General features: G+C 43.5%; 1 protein-coding gene across 1 annotated transcript; it reads right to left on the bottom strand.

The window, feature by feature from the left end:
* Positions 1–5,786: 5,786 nt before the first annotated feature.
* Positions 5,787–6,257, bottom strand: LOC141640753 (uncharacterized). Its single transcript, XM_074449434.1, has one exon. It carries the CDS (start codon positions 6,255–6,257, stop codon positions 5,787–5,789), a length of 471 nt encoding a protein of 156 aa, XP_074305535.1.
* Positions 6,258–20,260: the final 14,003 nt, after the last annotated feature.

Here is a 20,260-nt window from a genome sequence, read left to right on the forward strand (position 1 = left end):
TAAAGGGGAACAGCGACGACCACAAGGTAAGATTCAGTCTTTAGAGGTACCTTAGTGGAAGTGGGAATCCATTTATATGGATTTTATCGTGGGTTTGCCAAAGAGTCAACAGGGTAACAACATGATATGGGTAATAGTTGATCGACTGACCAAGTCAGCTCATTTTGTGCCAATGAAAGATACATGGACCAAGGCACAATTAGCTTTGGCTTATCGGAAGCATGTGATGAGATTGCATGGAGTGACTAAGGACATAGTATCTGACAGAGATGCGAGATTTATCTCAAGGTTTTGGAAAGAATTGAAGGAATATTTGGGAACAACTTTGAAGATGAGTACAACATTTCATCCTACGATAGACGGTCAGACTGAGAGAACAATAAAGACTCTTGAGGATATGTTACGAGCTTGTGTGATGGATTTTGGTGGTAGCTGGGAGCAGAGATTAGGTTTGAGTGAGTTTTCTTACAACAACAGTTATCACACCAGTATTGGCATGGAACCGTTTGAGGCTTTATATGGGAGGAGATGTCGGAGTCCGATTTGTTGGGACGACAGTGCTGAGGTAGTGGTTTTAGGACCAGAGATGGTACAGGAGATGGTTGAGCAGATTAAGATGATCATGGAAAGGATGAGAGCGGCTCAGGATAGGCAAAAGAGTTATGCAGATCTTTATCGCCGGGATATAGAGTTTCAGTTTGGGGACAAGGTTCTTCTGAAAATGTCTCCTATGCGTGGGGTTATGAGATTTGGGAAGAAAGGCAAGTTGAGTCAGAAGTTCATAGGGCCTTATGAGATCTTAGACCGGGTTGGGGAAGTTTCTTATCGTTTGGCTTTACCAGCTGCGTTGGAAAGAGTGCATACTGTCTTTTATGTATCTCAGCTGCGGAAGTATGTGAGTGACCCATCATATGTGTTAGAGGCAGAGAGCATAGAGCTAGATGACTCCTTGTCTTATCTTGAGGTGCCTAAGCAGATTCTTCACCGGAAGGTTAGGAAGACTAGGAGTGGTGAGACATTTTTGCTTAAGATCCTTTGGTCTAATCATGAGGTAGAGGAAGCTACATGGGAGGCAGAGGAGGCCATGAGAGAGCGTCACCCTTTCCTTTTTGATCAGGTATGTATAGTTACGGGGACGTAACCTTGTTTCTTTTAGGGGGGTAGGAGATGATCGTAATGAGTTTTTACACCCTTTTTGTGTTGTTTCGGTATGTTTTATAGTGGTTTGAGTCGGGTTGAGTTCGGTTGGTAGCATGTTTTTATATTGAGTTTTGTGTTGGTTGTTGTGTAGGGAGTGTGGTAGTATGTTTTTGTTTTGTTGTGGTTTGAACTTCGGGGACGAAGTTCTTTTGAAGGAGGGAAGACTGTAATACTACGGTTTTATGAGCCTTTGGGTACTCTATCGAGTGGGCCTTACTCTATCGAGTAAGGATGTTTTGATTGTTAAAACAGTTTCTGTCTGTAGGGTACTTGATCGAGTAGCCTTGGTACTCGATTGAGTACGGGGCACTCGATCGAGTATGTTGGGCACTCGATCGAGTGGCTCGGTTTACGGGTAATGTTTTGTCGGGTTTTGATAACTTTCCGTCATCATCATTAAACACTTTTATTAAACCTAATCACTTCAAAAGAGATTTCAAACTACGTTCTTCGCATCTTTCGCATTATTTACAAATTCCGGAGCTAGAGAGGTCGGAATTCATCATCCTTTACATTCTTGTGATCTTTGCGTCGAGGGTAAGATCTACGTACCGATTTTATAGTATTTTATTAAGTTTGTTTAAACTCTAATTTGGGGGATTGGGGGTTTTGTTAGTTTTATGATTGTTAGTAATTATGTGATCATATGTTAGGAGGAGGATTCGTAGAGGAGGCTTTTTGATAACAGCTGTTGAGATCGCATGATTGTATTGCATTCCAGGTAGGATTTCCCTACTCAGTATTAGTCACATGATGTGTTGGTTGTGATTGTTGAGTTTTACTGTACGAGTATTGTGACAGTTGTTGGGTTTGATTGCTGATTAGTAGTTGTGATTGATTGTATTTGTCTGTGTTCTTCGGGGTGCGTCCCTGGCTGAGTGGAGTCACTTGCAGGAGTGGCTTCACGCCCATGATTCGTCTTCTATGGAACCCGCCATAGAAGGGATGTGCACGTGAATGGATTTGGGTTTATCGCTCGACGGAGATGAGCGGAGCTTAGGTGGGAACGGCTGCGGTCCCCCACTGGCGGCGAGGAGTAACCTGTTGCAATGGGTGCTCTGGCAGGGCTACACACTTTGGTGTATAGTCAGTATTGTGGAGTTGGTGATGGAGTTCGGGGTATATCTGTGACGATTGAGCTGTGTTGTGTGTTGTTTTATTGAGTTATGTAAATTGTGTGATTAATACTGACCCCGTTTAATTGTTTTAAAAACTGTGGTGATCCATTCGGGGATGGTGAGCAGTTGTTGAGCAGGTATGAGTCGAGATACATGGGATAGCTGGGATGTGTCGCCACCAGATGATAGAGTCTTCCGCTGTAGTTTTGATTGTTTTTAGACAGTTGTTTTGAGATCTTGTAAACCGTATTTTGGCAGTTGGTTTTGGATTGTATTTACTCACTTAAACTTTATACTACTTAAACGTTGTTTCTTTATTGTCTTTTGATTATCATTGCCTCGGGAAATCGAGATGGTGACAGCTTTATACCTGAGTGGTCCTGGTAAGGCACTTGGAGTATGGAGGTGTCACAGTTATAAGGCTGGGGTTTTGACATAGAAAGACTATAATCCTTGAGTATATTCTTGTTAGTTCTATCATGCACAAAAGGTGTTTATGAAAATGCTTGAATGAGAGTTTAGGTGTTTTCACTATATTTTTCTATTTGTTGGGTGTGAGCTTGACTAGTACTTAGGAAATAACATGATAAAACTTTGGGTTTGGTTAATTGAGTGAGAACTTAATCAATCTTAGCCTAGGGTTAGCCCACATCGAGATATTGGTCTTCCCTTTGTGTTGCTCTTGGATGTTGTTAATCTATGTTTGACCCCTCCTTTATCTATGTAAGTGAACCCGGACTCCTAGTTCTTTCCCTATCATCTTCCTCATCATTTTAGTAATCGCTCTACTCATAATTGTTTGGCTTAGTCTTCTTAGTTATCTCATAACTAATCCATCATATTAGGTTGAACTAAACTAGTGTCTAGACAACTAATCTTAGAACCATAATCTCCGTCCCTTGGGTTCGACCCTCGCAATACTACAACGGGCAACCGTACACTTGCGGGGTTACAAATAAAAACCATATCAATAGGTCAGGTTAGGCTCAATTTCTAAGACTTCAGTTTGCAAGACGTGACTGGGATCGCTAATGTACTTCCTTAGCTGAGAAATATGGAACACGTCGTGAACCTTCCGAAGATTAGCTGGCCACCAGACCAGTTCTCTTGATCACCTCATAAGGAGCCACATACTTAGGACTCAGCTTCCCTTTGATCCCAAACCTCTTAACACCCTTCATCGGAGATATTTTGAGAAACACCTTGTCACCTACCTCGAACTCCAAAGGTCGTCGTCTTATATTTGCGTAAGATTTTTGCCTATCTTGTGCTGCCTTTAACCTTTCTCGAATCAGCTTGACGCCATCAATGGTCTCTTGTAGCTTCTCAGGACCCAATTCACGGACTTCGGTAGCTTGATCCCAACATAACGAACTGTGGCATTTCCTCTCGTACAAAGCCTCATAAGGAGCCATCTTGATACTTGCATGATAACTGTTGTTGTAAGAAAACTCGAACAAAGGCAAATTCTTCTCCCAACTCGCTTGAAAACCCAAGGCACAATCACGGAGCATGTCTTCGAGAGTTTGAATAGTTCTCTCCGTCTGTCCATCATTAGCGGCATGAAAAGTTGTACTCATCATCAATTTACTACCCATAGCCTTCTGCAATGCTTGCCAAAAACGGGAACAAAATATCGGATCTCGATCGGACACAATCTCCAAAGGAACGCCGTGATATCTGAATACCTCATCCACATATGCACTTGCCAAACGATATAAACTCAAAGTCTCCTTGATTGGCACGAAATGAGCGCACTTCATCATACGATCTACGATCACCCAAACAACATCTTTACCACCAACAGTTCTCGGCAATGCCATCACAAAGTCGATAGAGATAGACTCCCACTTCCATGTAAGAATCGCCAACAGATGCAACAAATTAAACCACCTGGTCTCTTATAATCAATTTTAACCTGCTGACAAGTAAGACACTTACTCATATACTCAGCAATGTTATTCCTCATGCGGGGCCACCAAAACTGGGGCTTCAAATCTTGATACATCTTATGACCACCTGGATGTACTGAATATGGTGTGTTATGCGCCTCACTCAAAATATTTACTTTCAACTCGGCATCATCAGGGATACACCATCTACCTCGGAACTTGAGAACCCCATATGGATTGACTTCAAAACCTGCTTCTCTCGAATCTAATGGAACAAGTCCGGTTCGGCCACTATGGAATTCAAACAAGCACTACTAGGTTCCACAAACTCCAAATTAAGCTTTCAGAATTCTGCACACAAATCATCTGGCAAAATTCTGATAGAGTTAACAGAATGAACGGTCTTCCTAATGAGAGCATCAACAACGACATTGGCCTTCCCTTCATGATAAAACAACTCCACATCATAATCATTAACCAACTCTAACCAACATCTCTGTCTCGAGTTTAAGTCCTTTTGAGTAAAAATGTACCTGAGACTCTTGTGATCGGTGTAAATGCGGCATCGAACTCCAATCAAGTAGTGTTATCATATATTTAGAGCATGTACCACCACTGCTAACTCTAGATCGTGCGTTGGATAGTTAACCTCATGAACCTGTAACTGCCTCGAAGCATAAGCAATCACCTTCCTATTCTGCATCAGGACACAACCCAACCCATTCTTAGAAGCATCACAAAAGATATCAAACTCAACACCGTCTTCGGGTAAGGTCAAAACAGGAGCAGTGGTTAGTCTTGCTTTCAACTCTTGAAAGGCCTTCTCACACGCTTAAGACCAAATAAACTTTGATTCCTTCTTCATTAACTAAGTCATCGGTCTCGCTAATTTAGAAAAATCCTTGACATCTGCGATAATTACCAGCCAAACCCAAGAAGCTTCGAATCTCATTAACATTAGTCGGACTCTTCCATTCCAAAATAGCCTCCACCTTAGAAGGATCCACCATTACACCTTTCTTTGAGATGATGTGCCCCAAAAACAACACCCCCTTCAACCAAAATTCACACTTAGAAAACTTTGCATTCCACTTTTGCTTACAAAGAATATCGAGAATTGCGCGGAGATGCACTTTATGCTCGCTCTCATCCTTAGAATAAATCAAGATGTCATCAATGAATACCACCACACACTTATCCAAAAACTCTCTGAAGTCCTATTCATCTGGTCCATGAAAACTGCAGGAGCATTTGTCAACCAAAAAGGCATTACCTTAAACTCGTAATGACCATATCTCATACTAAAGGCGGTCTTCGGTATGTCGGCCTCTTTAACTGGAATCTGATGATAGCCCGATCTCAAATCAATCTTGGAGAACACACTTGCACCCCACAATTAATCAAACAAATCATTAATCCTGGGCAAAGGGTACTTATTCTTGATGGTCACGTGGTTCAGCTCATGGTAGTCTATACACAACCTCATACTACCATCCTTCTTCTTGACGAACAAGACAGGGGCACCCCAAGGAGAAGCACTCGGGCGGATAAAACCTTTCTCGATCATCTCATCTAACTACTTCTTCAACTCTTGCAATTCAACAGAAGCCATACGATATGGAGCTTTAGCAATAGGTCCTGTCCCTGGTACAAGATCGATAGCAAACTCAACGTCCCTCTCCAGAGGTATACCTGGTAGCTCATCTGGAAAAACATCGGCATACTCATTGACTACTGGAACATCTTCAAATTTCGGTAACGATGGAGCACTCTTCACCACACATAGATACACTTGGTGTCCTTTTCTCTGTATGTGAATAAGCTTCATTGCTGAAATTAAATTGATACCTGGTTGCATTCTCATTCCCCTATAGGTCAACTTCGCATCACACGGACTCTTAAGAAAAATATTCTGGTCTCGGCATAGAAATCTAGCATCGTAACGGTATAACCAATCCATGCCTAGAATGATGTCAAACTTGGCTAAGGAGAAACTAATAAGAGTAGCTGGAAGGATAGATCCCGCAATAGAGATAGGAACATCCATGAATACCGTTGAACATGAAAACTTCGCCTGACAGTAAGGAAATAGAAGTGGTCTTAGCAGAATGGGACACAAGAGCAACTTTCTTGGCAAAGGGTGCGGATATAAAAGATAAAGATGCGCCAGTATTGAATAAAATATAAGCAGGAATATTTGAAAATATAAACATACCAGTAATCATATCTGGGTGTGCCTCAGCCTCAGCATGGCTCATCAAGAAGATACGCCCCTTCGGCTTAGGGACATTCAATGTAGCAGGAGTAGTTGTAATACCCGCCCTTTTAGAGACCCTTTGACCAGCGTTGACTGACCTTGGGAGCGGGAGTAGTCTTAGAATTGCGTGCCAAAACCATATTGGGTTGCGTGATATGAGTGGTACTCGATAGACTAGAGGCTACTCGATCGAGTAGCTAGGTTACTCGATCGAGTAGGGGGCCACTCGATCGAGTACCAAGTTTTCAGCGAGGGTTTTATATCGCATTTTGTTAAATCCGCATATCACTTCCGCCACTTTTCTCCTATCCTTCAGTCGCCTCTTTCCCTTCCCTTCACCTCTAAACCTCCATGGAAGCCTTTTGAAGATCCTTGTGCCTTAGGGGAGCGTCACTTGAGTCGGGTAGCGGTCTTTTGCTGAGTTTTCTCCCTATAGGTATGTCATAATCATCATCCGTGTCCTTGTTCTTTACTGTTAGGGTTTGCTTGTTAGTAATAGATAATTGTATTGTGGTTATAGGCTTTGCTTGGTCGCTGGATATGTTGTTTGTCGACATGGATTGGTTGCAGTTGCTTAAAGGTAGGTTCGCCTACTCAGTTTCTGTAGATGGTCTAGTATGTCGGTCGTTGTGGCTGATTGTGGTTGTTTAGTATCGTAGTTGTATTGTGACGGCTGTGATTGTGATCGTGGTTGTTTGTCTCTGGTTCTCGAGGCGTGTCCTCGGCTGAGTGGGGTCACTTGCGGGAGTGGCTTCACGCCCTAGTTTCGTCCTTCGTGGAACCCGCCATGGAAGGGGATGTGCACATTAATGGATAGGGTTATCGCTCATTATGAGGAGCGGGGATTTGGTGGGAATGGCTGCGGTCCCCCACTGGCAGGGCTGGTCCAGTGGACAGTCAGTGACAGAGTTGGTTGGGTTATTGTGATTGTGTTTGAGATTGATAGCATTATATTGTGTTGGTAATTGTAGTTGCTGTTGTCGTATCTTATCTCAGTACTGACCTTGTGTGGTTGTTTGTTTGTTATGTGTCCGCCGTGATCCCTTATGGTGAGCAAATCGGTCTTAGCAGTCTTGATGATGTTGTTGATAGGCTGAGTCCGGCGGGGATGAGTCTTCACGAGATTTGATAGCAGTAACGAGTAGTCTTTGAGTTGTACCTTTTATATCGTTTGTTGTTTAAATCACTTGTAATATAGCATAATAGTTCTCTTATCGACATTTGATTATTACTATCCTCGGGAAACCGAGATGGTAACGCCCTTATATGCTAAGGAAGGCCCAGTTAAGGCTCCTCTGAATATGGCGGTGTTATAAAGTGGTATCAGAGCGACGATTTTGGAACCTGTAACAAATGAACATAATGAACGTAGGGAGTCTAATAAAATGAACCTGGTGTATGTGTAATGGGAGCCCCAGCTGTTGCTAGGTTTTGGGTGAGTAGGCGCCCTCATTTCAAAATCTTGGCCCCATGATGCTTAAGCCAGTCACAGGGTACGGAAATGTGGAGTCCGTGTGTATATGTGTGACGTGTATGCTAATTGTGTCAGAGCTACCTGTAGTTGAGCCTTAGTTAGCGTTAATAGGGATGTAATAGCTGTATTTGGGCCGTGTTTAGTGAAGTGTGGGCATGATTAGTGAGCTTGTATGATGATTTTGAGATACGTGACAAAGGTCTATTCGATAGAAATGCTTGGGAATGTGAATGGGTGTGTTATAATTGAAGGATGAACATGTTGGTGTTGCTGTGAGTTGATGGTGACGATAGTCATGTACGAGTCTATAAACCCTGCCGTGAGTACGATGATGAAGGTTATAGAATTGTTGTGTTATAATTTGAATCATAGCATGTGGTAATGTATATATGCTTTGTTAGTAGTTGAAACTTTTCCGCTGCGTGACAATTGATTTGTGTAAAATGAATTGCTTATAATTGCATTGGAGAACATGGATAGATTGATTTGTTATGAAGAGTATACAATTATATGTTACATGAAAGAATGAATTAATGTTAATTACATGTTTCATGTTTTTGTGAACGCGAGTTTGGTAGCGATATGTTAAGGCAAGTCTAAGTGTTATATAATGACATACTTATGTTTATGAGGGACTCGGTAGCAGGTAAACCGAGTTGGGTGATTGTGTAGCGTAATGTGACATACACCTTATTTGTCGAGACGATGCTTAATGCTTGAGTAATAATAGTAATGCGGGAATGCGCGTGGTAATTTGTGCCGAACTCCGAACTTAGTTTGGACTCGACACGTGGTGTTGTTTTGCAGGAATTTTCTATTTACTTTGTACTTCCGACCGAGTACTTAACTATACTTGACCGAGTGCGAGTGTTTACTAGACCGAGTAGACCTCACTCGATCTAGTTAGGAAGCTATGACGTCGGGATGTGGAAAGATTTTCTGCAGATACTCGACGAAATGGCTCCTACTTGATCGAGTAGGGTGGTACTCGATCGAGTACCCTAGACACTCGATCGAGTAGGTTACTGTACAGAGAATCCTACGGGTTTCTTAAAACCCTTCTCCTTTCTATTTCTTCTCATTCTTCCTCTATAATTCGAAAGCCTAAGCCTATTTCCTCTCAAACCCTAAAAAAATCTCTCATATCTAGTGTTGGTGGTGGTTAATTTGGGGTTATTTTCTCGGTATAATTTCGTTCCTTTACTTCACTACTTGATCAACGTATGATTTCTACTCTATTTACATGTTTTTATGCTTTAAACTTGTGGAGGATGATTACATAGCTTGAAAATTTCGATTCATATGATCCATTTGTTGCCTTTAACTGCTGGAATATGATTCACATGTCGTCTTTCTTGATTGTTGATGATTAATTGTTGCAATATGGATTAGAAACTTGCAATTTGGGAGTCGAAATTTCTAGGGTTTACAAAATTGAAATTGATTTTTGATTGATTCACATTGATTAGATGGTGGGATTGGGTATTATACATTGTTTATATCATGTTGAAGGATGGATTTTGATGATTTTCACCTTAGAAAGTTACCTTAAACTCCGTCTTAAAAGTGCCTCAAATGGAAATTCGTGATTTATAATTGGAATTTGGTGTGGTGTATGATTTTCTAAGTGTAAGTTAAACTTCAATATGTTTGTAGGGATGATAATTGATGAAAATATGCCAAAATTGTTACAGCTGTAAAGACCGTCTGAAAAAAATTTAATTGAGCTGTTGTTCATAATATTGAAGGGTGATAATGATATGTTCTAAGTTATTCTTTTCCATGAACTAGTAAGAATGCCTCACATGTGATTAGAAGTGTATTTGGAACAACCTTTAGAATCATGCTAGGATATTCGAATTTGTTGAGCATGTGTAATCACCATGATAAATTTGTCACAACCGTGGCTTATGAGTAGTGGTAAACTGAGCTTGTATGTCAAATTTGGGAAACTGTTGGTGAGTGTGTGTACATAGCTTAATATTCAAGGTTAGTAGCATGAATTATGTGATTCACATGTCAAATTTGTGGGTGAAATTTGTATGCCTAGCTGAATGTGTAAAGTCCGAATTATGTGAAGTAAATGTTTGCATGTTTATACAAGTTTGTTTGAACATATGCCGAAACAGATGCCGAGACTGAACATAGGAACCCATCAAAGTAAACGGGGGAGGGGTAATCCACCTGAGATGGGGGAAGGGAGTGGACCTGTGGTACCCGCAGTTCCAGAGTACCCTTCTATTGTTTTTGTTGATTTCAAGCAGAGAGAGCATTTTGTAGCTTTACAAAAACGCAAAATGAGACCTACAAGGTGTATAGACACTACTTTGTTGGAGGATTTTGAGATAGAGACGGATGTCCGTCACATTTTTGAGACCTTGGGCCTTATGGGTTTGTATAGGTTGAGGAAACACTCTTATCCTTTTCTTACCTTGGAGTTTATGAGCTCTTTTATCTATGACCCCGCTGGCCAGACCGTTGAGTTTCGGTTGATGAACACTAGTTTCTTGCTTTCTATGGACCAATTTGCTTCTCACCTTGGGTTGGCCAAGCCTCCCAAGGACTCCATCACCGATATCCCTGCTGAGTGCGGTGTATGCCGCGTAATGCCTTGTCTGACCGGGAAACCAACTCCTACCTCGAGTAACATGCTGATTAATGACGTTCAGCATGTCACATTGAGGATCTTTCTCCGTTCTCTCTCGAACCTCCTTTATGATCGACCGGATATCAGTAAGTTGAACAACCATGAGGTGTTACTTCTGATGTCTTACTTGAACCCGGAGCGGACCAGGAAAGTGGTCTTTAATGCTCCTTAGATGGTTTGTGCTGCCCTTGCCTTGATGGCCACTGCCTCTTCCCGATACTTGAGTTGTGGCGCCATCGCCACTCGGTTAGCTGAAAAGCTAACCTCTTTCGAGGCTTCTTCGGAGTACGTGCCTATAGTTACCCCGGTGCCCACCATGGATCGTGACTACTATCACGACCTGAAATGGTTGAGGACTTTGGCTGACGGTAGCTTAGCTTGGAGGGTGTGGGGCGTGAGCTGGATGAAGATTCCAGCTCCTCAGCACCTCCCACCCACGGAGCCCTTAGAGCCGGCGGTAGTGACGGTGGACTCCGATGATGAGGAGGATGAGGAGTATGATGATAGACCCCGCCATCTACAGACCTACCTCATCGACGACACGATTTTCGAGGTGATGCCAGAGCCGAAGAAGGGCGAGAATGCGTCAGTTGTGGCAGTGGAGAGACCTAGGTTGGGGAGAGGACCCCGTCGAGTGAGAGAGAGGACCTCGGAGACTAGGCCACGGCCGGTGGCACCACAGCAGCAGCAGCATCCTTTTCCGTGCTACCCTTACCTCGATACCCCGGAGACGCGATCCAGCTACTTGGCGGAGAGAGTGTCATCTACCTTGACACTCCGGAACATGCACGAGATGGCGTACGCTCAGGGGATAGGGACCGAGGGACCGCATCCGGTGTGGCGAAGTGGAGTTGGGGACTACACAGGGGTTTTCCATTCCTACGGGGTGGATCAGTCGACGTGGGGGACACCTCAGTCCTTTGCCTACGGTGGCTTGACTCCATGGTACGTGGGCCCAGAAGTAGAAGCAGGAGTGGATGCGGGGATTGGGTCATCGGGAGCAGGTACTTCTGGCGGTGGTGGAGATGATGAGGTGATGGTTGAGCAGCAGCAGCAACAACAGGAGGAGTGATACTCCTTGTTTTTATCTTTGTTTATAGTAGTTGACGTTGGTAGTATGGTTAGACTTTGTTAGTTGTTTTCGTTAAAACTTTGGTTATGGATATGTATTGTTGGCCATAAGGCCGGAATTGTTAGTTAACTTTGTTGCAGGATTGATTTTGGGGTCGGGAAATCATCCCGACTCAAGTTATGTGACGGCCATGTATATATATGTTGGGTTATGACAGGCTTTATAAGGAATTTGGCCTGTAGGTACTCGACAGAGTACCCCGTACTCTATCGAGTAGCTGCAGGAAGGAAAGAGAGAAAGTTTCTGATCTTTGGGCTACTCGATCGAGTAGCTAAGACACTCGATCGAGTAGCATGGCACTCGATCGAATACCAGTATATACTCGATCGAGTAGCACTGTTACAGGAGATTTTCGAAAATTAAAAGTGTGTAATTGTTTGATAATTGCGAGCTTGATGTTTAACATGGTTAGTAGTGCGTAGTAACACCTTTGAGCCGTTAATTTCATATGTTGGAAGTCGTGTTTGAAGTTTTATAAGCGTATTTGTCACAATTAGTGAAGCGGTAATAGTTTCTTGTTACTTTAATGTTGCATACGCCCTATTACGATCTATTTATCGGAGTTATAACTTCTTGTACACTTGTGCATACCATATTAACATGCGTTGTCGACGGTGACTAGATATTCCGGAGGTTTGTGTATGATTTCTAATTTAAAAAGTATATAGTTAGTGAGTAATGTCCATAACAAATAATATGGTTTTATTTAATGTTATGATGCAAGTAATAGGTAATATGTGTTGTAATTTTGGTGGTGAACTTCGGGGACGAAGTTCCTTTTTAGAGGGGAAGAGTAATGTCGCGAAATAAAAAGGCTGATTTTGAAATTATGTTTTGTTTACCTATAATGTTTTGTTGTTTAATTGAAAAACTTTCTAGTACCTTGAGCACTTTACTTGTATGAAGTGTAATTGGTTACCTTAGTTTGTTGAGTAATTCATGCGTTGAAGTGAAAATGATAGTATGTTTTAAAGGACGGTCGTAAAAAGTTAGTTGTGGTACAATGTGTTGTAATAGAATTGCGTTGTTGAGTAACATGGTGGTGTAGTTGTGCAACATGGAGTTGTTATGAGATATGTTTCGGGTTGATAGTTGTTACCATATGATGGGAGATCGTTGTTTGTCTTTGGTTCGTCTCATGAGATTAATGTTTTGTAGACAATAGTTTGTAAAAGTAGAGGTATACATATAGAATGACAATTGATGGTGAGCATGTTTGTGTGATAGTTGCAACAATATATATATATATATATATATATATATATATATATATATATATATATATATATATGTATGAATAGAGCGTTAGACGGTGATGATGATGACATGGGGGATGGTATTTCCAGGGAGTAATGGTTTGAGCGGGAAGTTTGGTGAGGTCGTGTTGTTTCCGTGTCTTGAGCGGGAGATAGGTGAGTTGAACTTCGGGGACGAAGTTCTTTTAAGGGGGGAAGACTGTAATACCCGCCCTTTTAGAGACCCTTTGACCAGCGTTGACTGACCTTGGGAGCGGGAGTAGTCTTAGATTTACGTGCCAAAACCATCTTGGGTTGCGTGATATGAGTGGTACTCGATAGAGTAGAGGCTACTCGATCGAGTAGCTAGGTTACTCGATCGAGTAGGGGGCCACTCGATCGAGTGTGTTGGGTACTCGATCGAGTACCGAGTTTTCAGCGAGGGTTTTATATCGCGTTTTGTTAAATCCGCATATCACTTCTGCCACTTTTCTCCTATCCTTCAGTCGCCTCTTTCCCTTCCCTTCACCTCTAAACCTCCATGGAAGCCTTTTGAAGATCCTTGTGCCTTAGGGGAGCGTCACTTGAGTCGGGTAGCGGTCTTTTGCTGAGTTTTCTCCCTATAGGTATGTCATAATCATCATCCGTGTCCTTGTTCTTTACTGTTAGGGTTTGCTTGTTAGGAATAGATAATTGTATTGTGGTTATAGGCTTTGCTTGGTCACTGGATATGTTGTTTGTCGACATGGATTGGTTCCAGTTACTTAAAGGTAGGTTCGCCTACTCAGTTTCTGTAGATGGTCTAGTATGTCGGTCGTTGTGGCTGATTGTGGTTGTTTAGTATCGTAGTTGTATTGTGACGGCTGTGATTGTGATCGTGGTTGTTTGTCTCTGGTTCTCGAGGCGTGTCCTCGGCTGAGTGGGGTCACTTGCGGGAGTGGCTTCACGCCCTAGTTTCGCCCTTCGTGGAACCCGCCACGGAAGGGGATGTGCACATTAATGGACAGGGTTATCGCTCATTATGAGGAGCGGGGATTTGGTGGGAACGGCAGTGCGGTCCCCCACGGCGGGCTGGTCCGGTGGACGATCGATGTGAGTTGGTTGGGTTATTGTGATTGTGTTTGAGATTGATAGCATTGTATTGTGTTGGTAATTGTAGTTCTTTGTTGTCGTATCTTATCTCGATCTTGACCTTGTGTGGTTGTTTGTTTGTTATGTGTCCGCCGTGATCCCTTATGGTGAGCGGTCGGTCTTAGCAGTCTTGATGTTGTTGATAGCTGGAGTCTGGGCGGGGATGAGTCTTCACGAGATTTGATAGCAGTAGCGAGTAGTCTTTGAGTTGTACCTTTTATATCGTTTGTTGTTTAAATCACTTGTAATATAGCATAATAGTTCTCTTATCGACATTTGATTATTACTATCCTCGGGCAACCGAGATGGTAACGCCCTTATATGCTAAGGAAGGCCTAGTTAAGGCTCCTCTGAATATGGGAGTGTTACAGTAGTATCTTTCTTAGGACAATCAATAGCTTTGTGACCCGGTTCTTTGCAATTATAATATCCCAAAAGATTACCTTTACAGTCCTTCCCTTGGTGATATGTCTTTTGGCAACTGAAGCATACTTTGTCTTTGATCGGAACATTCTTCTGAAATCCCTTCTGGTTCCCATGCTTGCCCTTCTTGAAACTGTAGGACTGCGAAGTAGAAGGTGTAAATGGCCTCTTGGAAGATTTAGTGGTCTCAGCTACCGTCTCAAGTCTGACAACTTCAATAGCACTCTCAGCCCAAAGAGCTTCGTTAAAACACGAGCAAAAGTATCAGTATCCCTTCTCACTGTTTTGGTAAGATTTTACCGACTAAAGATTTGTGAGTCAATGCAGCTATTTCAATTAAAATACGATATCTAAAGACTTGAGCATGACGGTAATAAGAACATAACGAGAACGAAAGTAAACAACTAATATGAGAGAAAAGCAAAACGAAAAAGAGAGAAAGACAAATGACACAAGCGAAATGGTGACGCGGGAAACCCAAAATGTGCGAAAAACCGCAGGGGGAATGGTATCCCGCCAATAATCCACTAGTAGTAATAGTATTCGAGGGTGAACCTAGCTGGAACGATCAGAAGGTAGAGCTGTGATCTCCAAATGACTAAGTACAAATGATATGAACTATGGATAAAATTCTAAGTGTGTTAATGATGTTGAGTATTGCAGATGATGAGTGATATTTCTTCGAGTGGAATGAATATGGGATCCAAAGTGCCTTGAATATGATGTTTGTGGCTCTCTTATAGCCGTTCCTTGGGTGGTGGCACGTGCTCCTATATTTTCTCAACCATACGCTCCACTTCCTACGAAATAGAAAGTGGTTGTTGATTTTGTCAAAGCTCCTGCTAATCTCTATAATATTCTGCTGACCACTTCAACGTTCCTGCTGACCATTTGTTACTTAATTCAAACGTGCTCTTGTGCTACTTGCACATGCAGGTTCATCCCCCCTTGTTCTTCCTGGCGTCTAGCAGTCTGTTGCCTTGTCATTGATCCGTGTGCTTCTGTTTTACCCAATGGTGAATTGCCACGTCATGAAGAAAATGAGAGGATAATTTTACCCATACAATTACCCCCAAGCAACTACCAGGTTCTGTTCTTGCTCGATGGATGCTGGGAGTTGCTTCCCTCCTGGATGTTTGCATGTAGTGGTGATGTTATAATGTGACGTCAGCCCACTTGCACTCCTATCCAATGAGACTGACCGTTAGAGGTCCAATCAATCAGTTTCTCTTAATAACACCTCACCTCCCCCACGTCTCCTTTCCTCGATTGCTCCCCAACCTAACTTCCTCCCTTAACTCTCTTCTGCTAACTCCCCTCACTTAACTCCCTCCCTTAACTTCCTCTCTTAACTCCCTCTTTTTGTTATAAATACACCCCTCCCACTTCCCTTATTCCGGTCTCCATTAACCAGTCTCTAAAAAACCCTTTTACTCTCCTTCTTCTATAATCCCGGTTAGGCGTGCCTCTACTAGTACCCTTTTACCCAGGGTTTGTCTTTTCCCTTCCCTCCTTTGGTGCAAAGGATCCTGCGCCACTATAGGTTGGCGATCTGCCAACTTACACCACATGCATGAACGCATCCTGGTCTCTCTCTGTATCCTTACTGAGGATCACGATCTAGGGATTGGTCTGGGTGACCTTGCCCTGCTCTATACTTTCAAGCCCTTCATTGCCGGGCTCATTACTTTGAGGTCCTGCGACCGCAGCAACCCTAGCATTATCCTTCCTCCCAAAGTGAGGGATGAAAGCTGGAACACAAAATTCATCTTTGTTAATATTGACTCTCTTACCTCCACCCCCGATTTAATAAGTGGGGGGCTTCTAAAGGTAATTTTAATTTCTGGGTATCTATTGTTTTTCTTTTACCTAAATGTTCTTACTGGTGTACTGCTGCAGGCTTGAAGCAGCCAGTTCCCTCAAGAGATCACAACGTGATTAGCCGTTTGTTTGCTCTTCCTATTGCAACTCGTTCCTACCCCGGTGTGCTTTCTTCCCCTGTTGGCGCGTCTGCCTCTGTGCCTCTTGACATTAGCGAAGGAGAGTAAGAGGAGGAAGAAGAGATAGAGGAAGAAGAGGAAGAAGAAGTTGGTATCTCTACCAGTCAGCAAGAAACCCCACCCGCCGAATTCCAGATGTCGTCTTGTAAGGCTTTTCTCATGGGTATTCGTTCTTGCTACGTGGTAATTTTGTGTTTATGTTCTAACTATGTTCCTGTACTATGGAATACTCATGTTTCATCCCTCTCCCTGATGGATAGAAAGAGGAAGCAAGTTGCTTCTGTCTCCTCCGGTCCTTCTCCCAGGAAGAGGCCATCACTCCCTGCTGAAAAGGAGCCGGTTAGCACGCCTGTCCCTATTGAGGTTGCTCCTCTGGCTGCGGTGGCTCCTAGGCCACCCCTGCCCAATACTTCCACCGTAATTCGCCTTTCCAAGGGGTATGGCTCTAGTGGGGTACCTCTCTGGCCTCACATGGAACAGTTCCTACTTCCGGCTGTTGTCCATTCTCTGGGAAATACTTCCCTCCCTACTGTGCTAGATGAAGCTCCTGGGCGCGCCCTGCAGGTACCTTTTTAATTCCCTTTACGTTTTGCTAGTTTATTTTGTTCGTGCTGCTGACTGTTCCTCAGGCAGGTTTTGCAGGATGGCCTATTCCTGCCCAGGGAGGTCGCCAGATTGATGGGGGAGGTGAACAACCTCAATGTCAACCCGGGGAAGGTGGAAGCATATTTGGCGCTGGCTAGAAGGGAGAAGGTGGCTACTCAGAAGAAGCTGGCGGAGGAGAAGGCAGCTGCCCAGAAACAGCTGGATGCCAAGAGGAGGGTGGTAGAAGGGCGTATGGAAGAGGCTCACAAGGAGGTGGAGCTGCTGAAGCACCTGCTCTTGGACTCTACATTTGTTTTCGCCTGGGAAACAAAGATGAAATGCATCAAGGAGTTTGAGGCGGGTGAGCACTCCAACTGGGACCTTGCTGAGGAGGAACGACTGTTCAACGCGGCATATCCGGTCAAGCCGGACTTCAGCCTCATCAACGACTTGCTGGGTGGTGACGATGGAGAGACCAGTGCTAGGACTAAGCAACCAACTGTCGTGCTAGTTGAGGAGGTCAGGGAGGAGATCCTCGTCGCCTAGGGAGGGGAAGGCCCATCTGGAGGAGAGGCTACTATGGAGCCTAACATCCCAGTGGATGTTCCTTCTGATGCTGCCCCAGATTCTGCTGTTGTCGCCTAGTTTAGGAATTTAAATTTTAATTTTTATCTTGACTTTTTGTTGGACACCCTGTGTGGTGGCCCATTGTAATCTAACTCTTGGTGCCTGACACCTTTTGGTACTTTTGTTTTTGCCTCGTCGGAGGGGCAAAAATATTTGCTTTTCAAGTTGCCCCTATTGAGGTGTATTATATGAAATTTTCGTTTTGTTCCTTCTGTTGTTTTGCTAGCAATTCTTTTGTTCTTTCTGTTTGTGTGCCGGCTTCGTACTTGTTGAGGTGCCTATGGTGGTTCAGGGAGCTTTATGTCCATTAGGATGCTCGAGTCCCTCTGGTTCGACCACGCATACATTGGGTACTTCCTGCAGGAGGAACAATTTGCTAGTTCCTGTTCATCAGCTAGCCTACTAGGACATTGCCTTAATATTCAACTTACCATATCCACATTCAATCCAAAAATAACGATAAACTTAAAAATGGAAGCAATTTCATAAATCCAAAATAGTTTAGGGAGGAAAAAGTGTGTTGCCCCAGAATTTTTACGACAACTTAAAAGAAAGAGAGTTTCATTTTGGCCGTTTGAAATACTAAGTACGCTGCTTCCACATTTTGCTCCTTGTGACACCTGCGAAGTTGACACCAAGGGAAAATAAGAAAAAGGGTTTTGACTCAAAGGATTTGAAAGATACATTGTAAGTTGTCATTTTCTTAGTAGTACCTGCTGAATTCAGGAGACTTAGCACGTGCGTACTGAACGAAAGACCTTGCCTGGCGACTTAGTTGTTCCTGCTGTCAAATGAGATGTTACTGTTAGACCAATGCAGGGGGTACAGTTAGGCGATACGAAACAAAATGATTAGTTCTTTGCGTATGTACCTTATGAGAGAGTGAGCTTGCGGCTCCAGCAAGTGGGTTATGGGGTTGTTCCCCTTCAAGCGATAGCTGCTTAGTCAAAGACACTTTTAGCAAGTTAGTTCATGTTATAAGGTTTCTAGAGTACTGAATGCAGTGATTCATGGGTACTGGGATGTACTTGCTGAAGGTGGAACTTCTGGGTCCTGCACCTGGAACCTCAAACATAATACTGTTTAAGGTGAATGATGTTCCAGGACCTAGGGACAACTTTCCCGTCCATAGTCTCCAACCTGTATGCTCCATTACCCACGATGCCTTCTATGCGGTAGGGACCTTCCCAGTTATAGGCGAATTTACCTGCACTCTGATTCTTGGTGTTTGGGAATACCTTCCTAAGTACTAGGTCCCCTACCTGCAGTGTTCTTAGTCTTACGTTTTTGTTGTAACTTCTGGCTGCTGTCTTCTTGTAGGCTGCCATCCTAATTTGGGCACTGGTTCTTAGCTCATCAATGGTATCCAGGCTGCTGGCCATTTCCACCTGGTTCCTCTTTATGGTGGCATTGGCATATCGATGCGTCGGTATTTGCACCTCAGAGGGAATAACTGCCTCGACCCCATATACCAGACTGAATGGTGTTTGACCTGTTGCCACTTTGTGGGTGGTTCTATCAGACCACAGTACGAAGGGGAGCTCATCTGCCCAGTTGGCTCTTATCTCCTCCAGCCTTCTTTTCAGGTTGTTCATGACTATCTTGTTGCTCGATTCTGCATGACCGTTGGACTGTGGATTCCTAGGAGTGGACTTAAACAGCTTGATGTTCCACCTGGCGCAGTAGTCTTCTGTTCTGTTGGATATGAATTGTGACCCGTTGTCACATATGATTTCTGAAGGGATGCCATATCTGCTGACTATGTTCCTCTTGATGAAAGATATCACATGCTTCTCCAGGACTTGAGGGAAAGCTTCTGCCTCTATCCATTTAGAGAAGTAGTCCGTCATCGCCAGCATGTACGCCCTGTTTCCAGAAGCACGAGGTAATGGTCCCACAATTTCCATTCCTTATTTCATGAAAGGCCAAGGCGAGATGTTCAGATGCATATGTTCTGCTGGCTGGTGGCTGACAGGGGCGTGCTTTTGGTATTCTTCACATTTCTTGACGTAATATATGGCGTCCTTCCTTATGGTAGGCTAGAAGTAACCCTGCCTTAGTGCCTTATTGCACAAGCTCCTACCCCCTGTGTGATTTCCACAATCACCACTTTGGATATCACACATCACTGCCTGTATCTCCTGTACGCTTAAGCACCTCAGATAGGGTCCTGCCGAGGACTTCCTAAATAGGATACCGTCAATGAGTACGAATCTGGAGCATTTCATTTTGAAACTCCTAGCGTCTTTCTGGTCAGGTGGTAAGACCTCATCGCGTAGCCAACTAATATAAGGTTTGCGCCAATCATCAGTTTTCTCCTAGGGTGTGGTAGTACACAGTATCGCTGCTTCGTATGTCCACTGGGTGGTGGCAGCCTTACTGGCGTTCTGCTGCTCATTCTGGCGTATGGCAGGTTTCATGACATGTATGAATGGTATAGTACCCACTGCTCCTGGAGTGAAGGCTGCTCCCAGGGTGGCGAGAGCATCCGCTTCAACATTCTGATCCCTAGATATCATGTGGAAGGAGGCAAAGCGGA

This window comes from Silene latifolia, chromosome 2, assembly GCF_048544455.1.
Source record: "Silene latifolia isolate original U9 population chromosome 2, ASM4854445v1, whole genome shotgun sequence".
Classification (NCBI taxonomy): domain Eukaryota; kingdom Viridiplantae; phylum Streptophyta; class Magnoliopsida; order Caryophyllales; family Caryophyllaceae; genus Silene; species Silene latifolia.

What these genes read in the sequence shown, in the direction of transcription:
- LOC141640753 (XM_074449434.1), bottom strand. Translation starts at nt 6,257, where the DNA reads ATGGATGTTCCTATCTCTATTGCGGGATCTATCCTTCCAGCTACTCTT.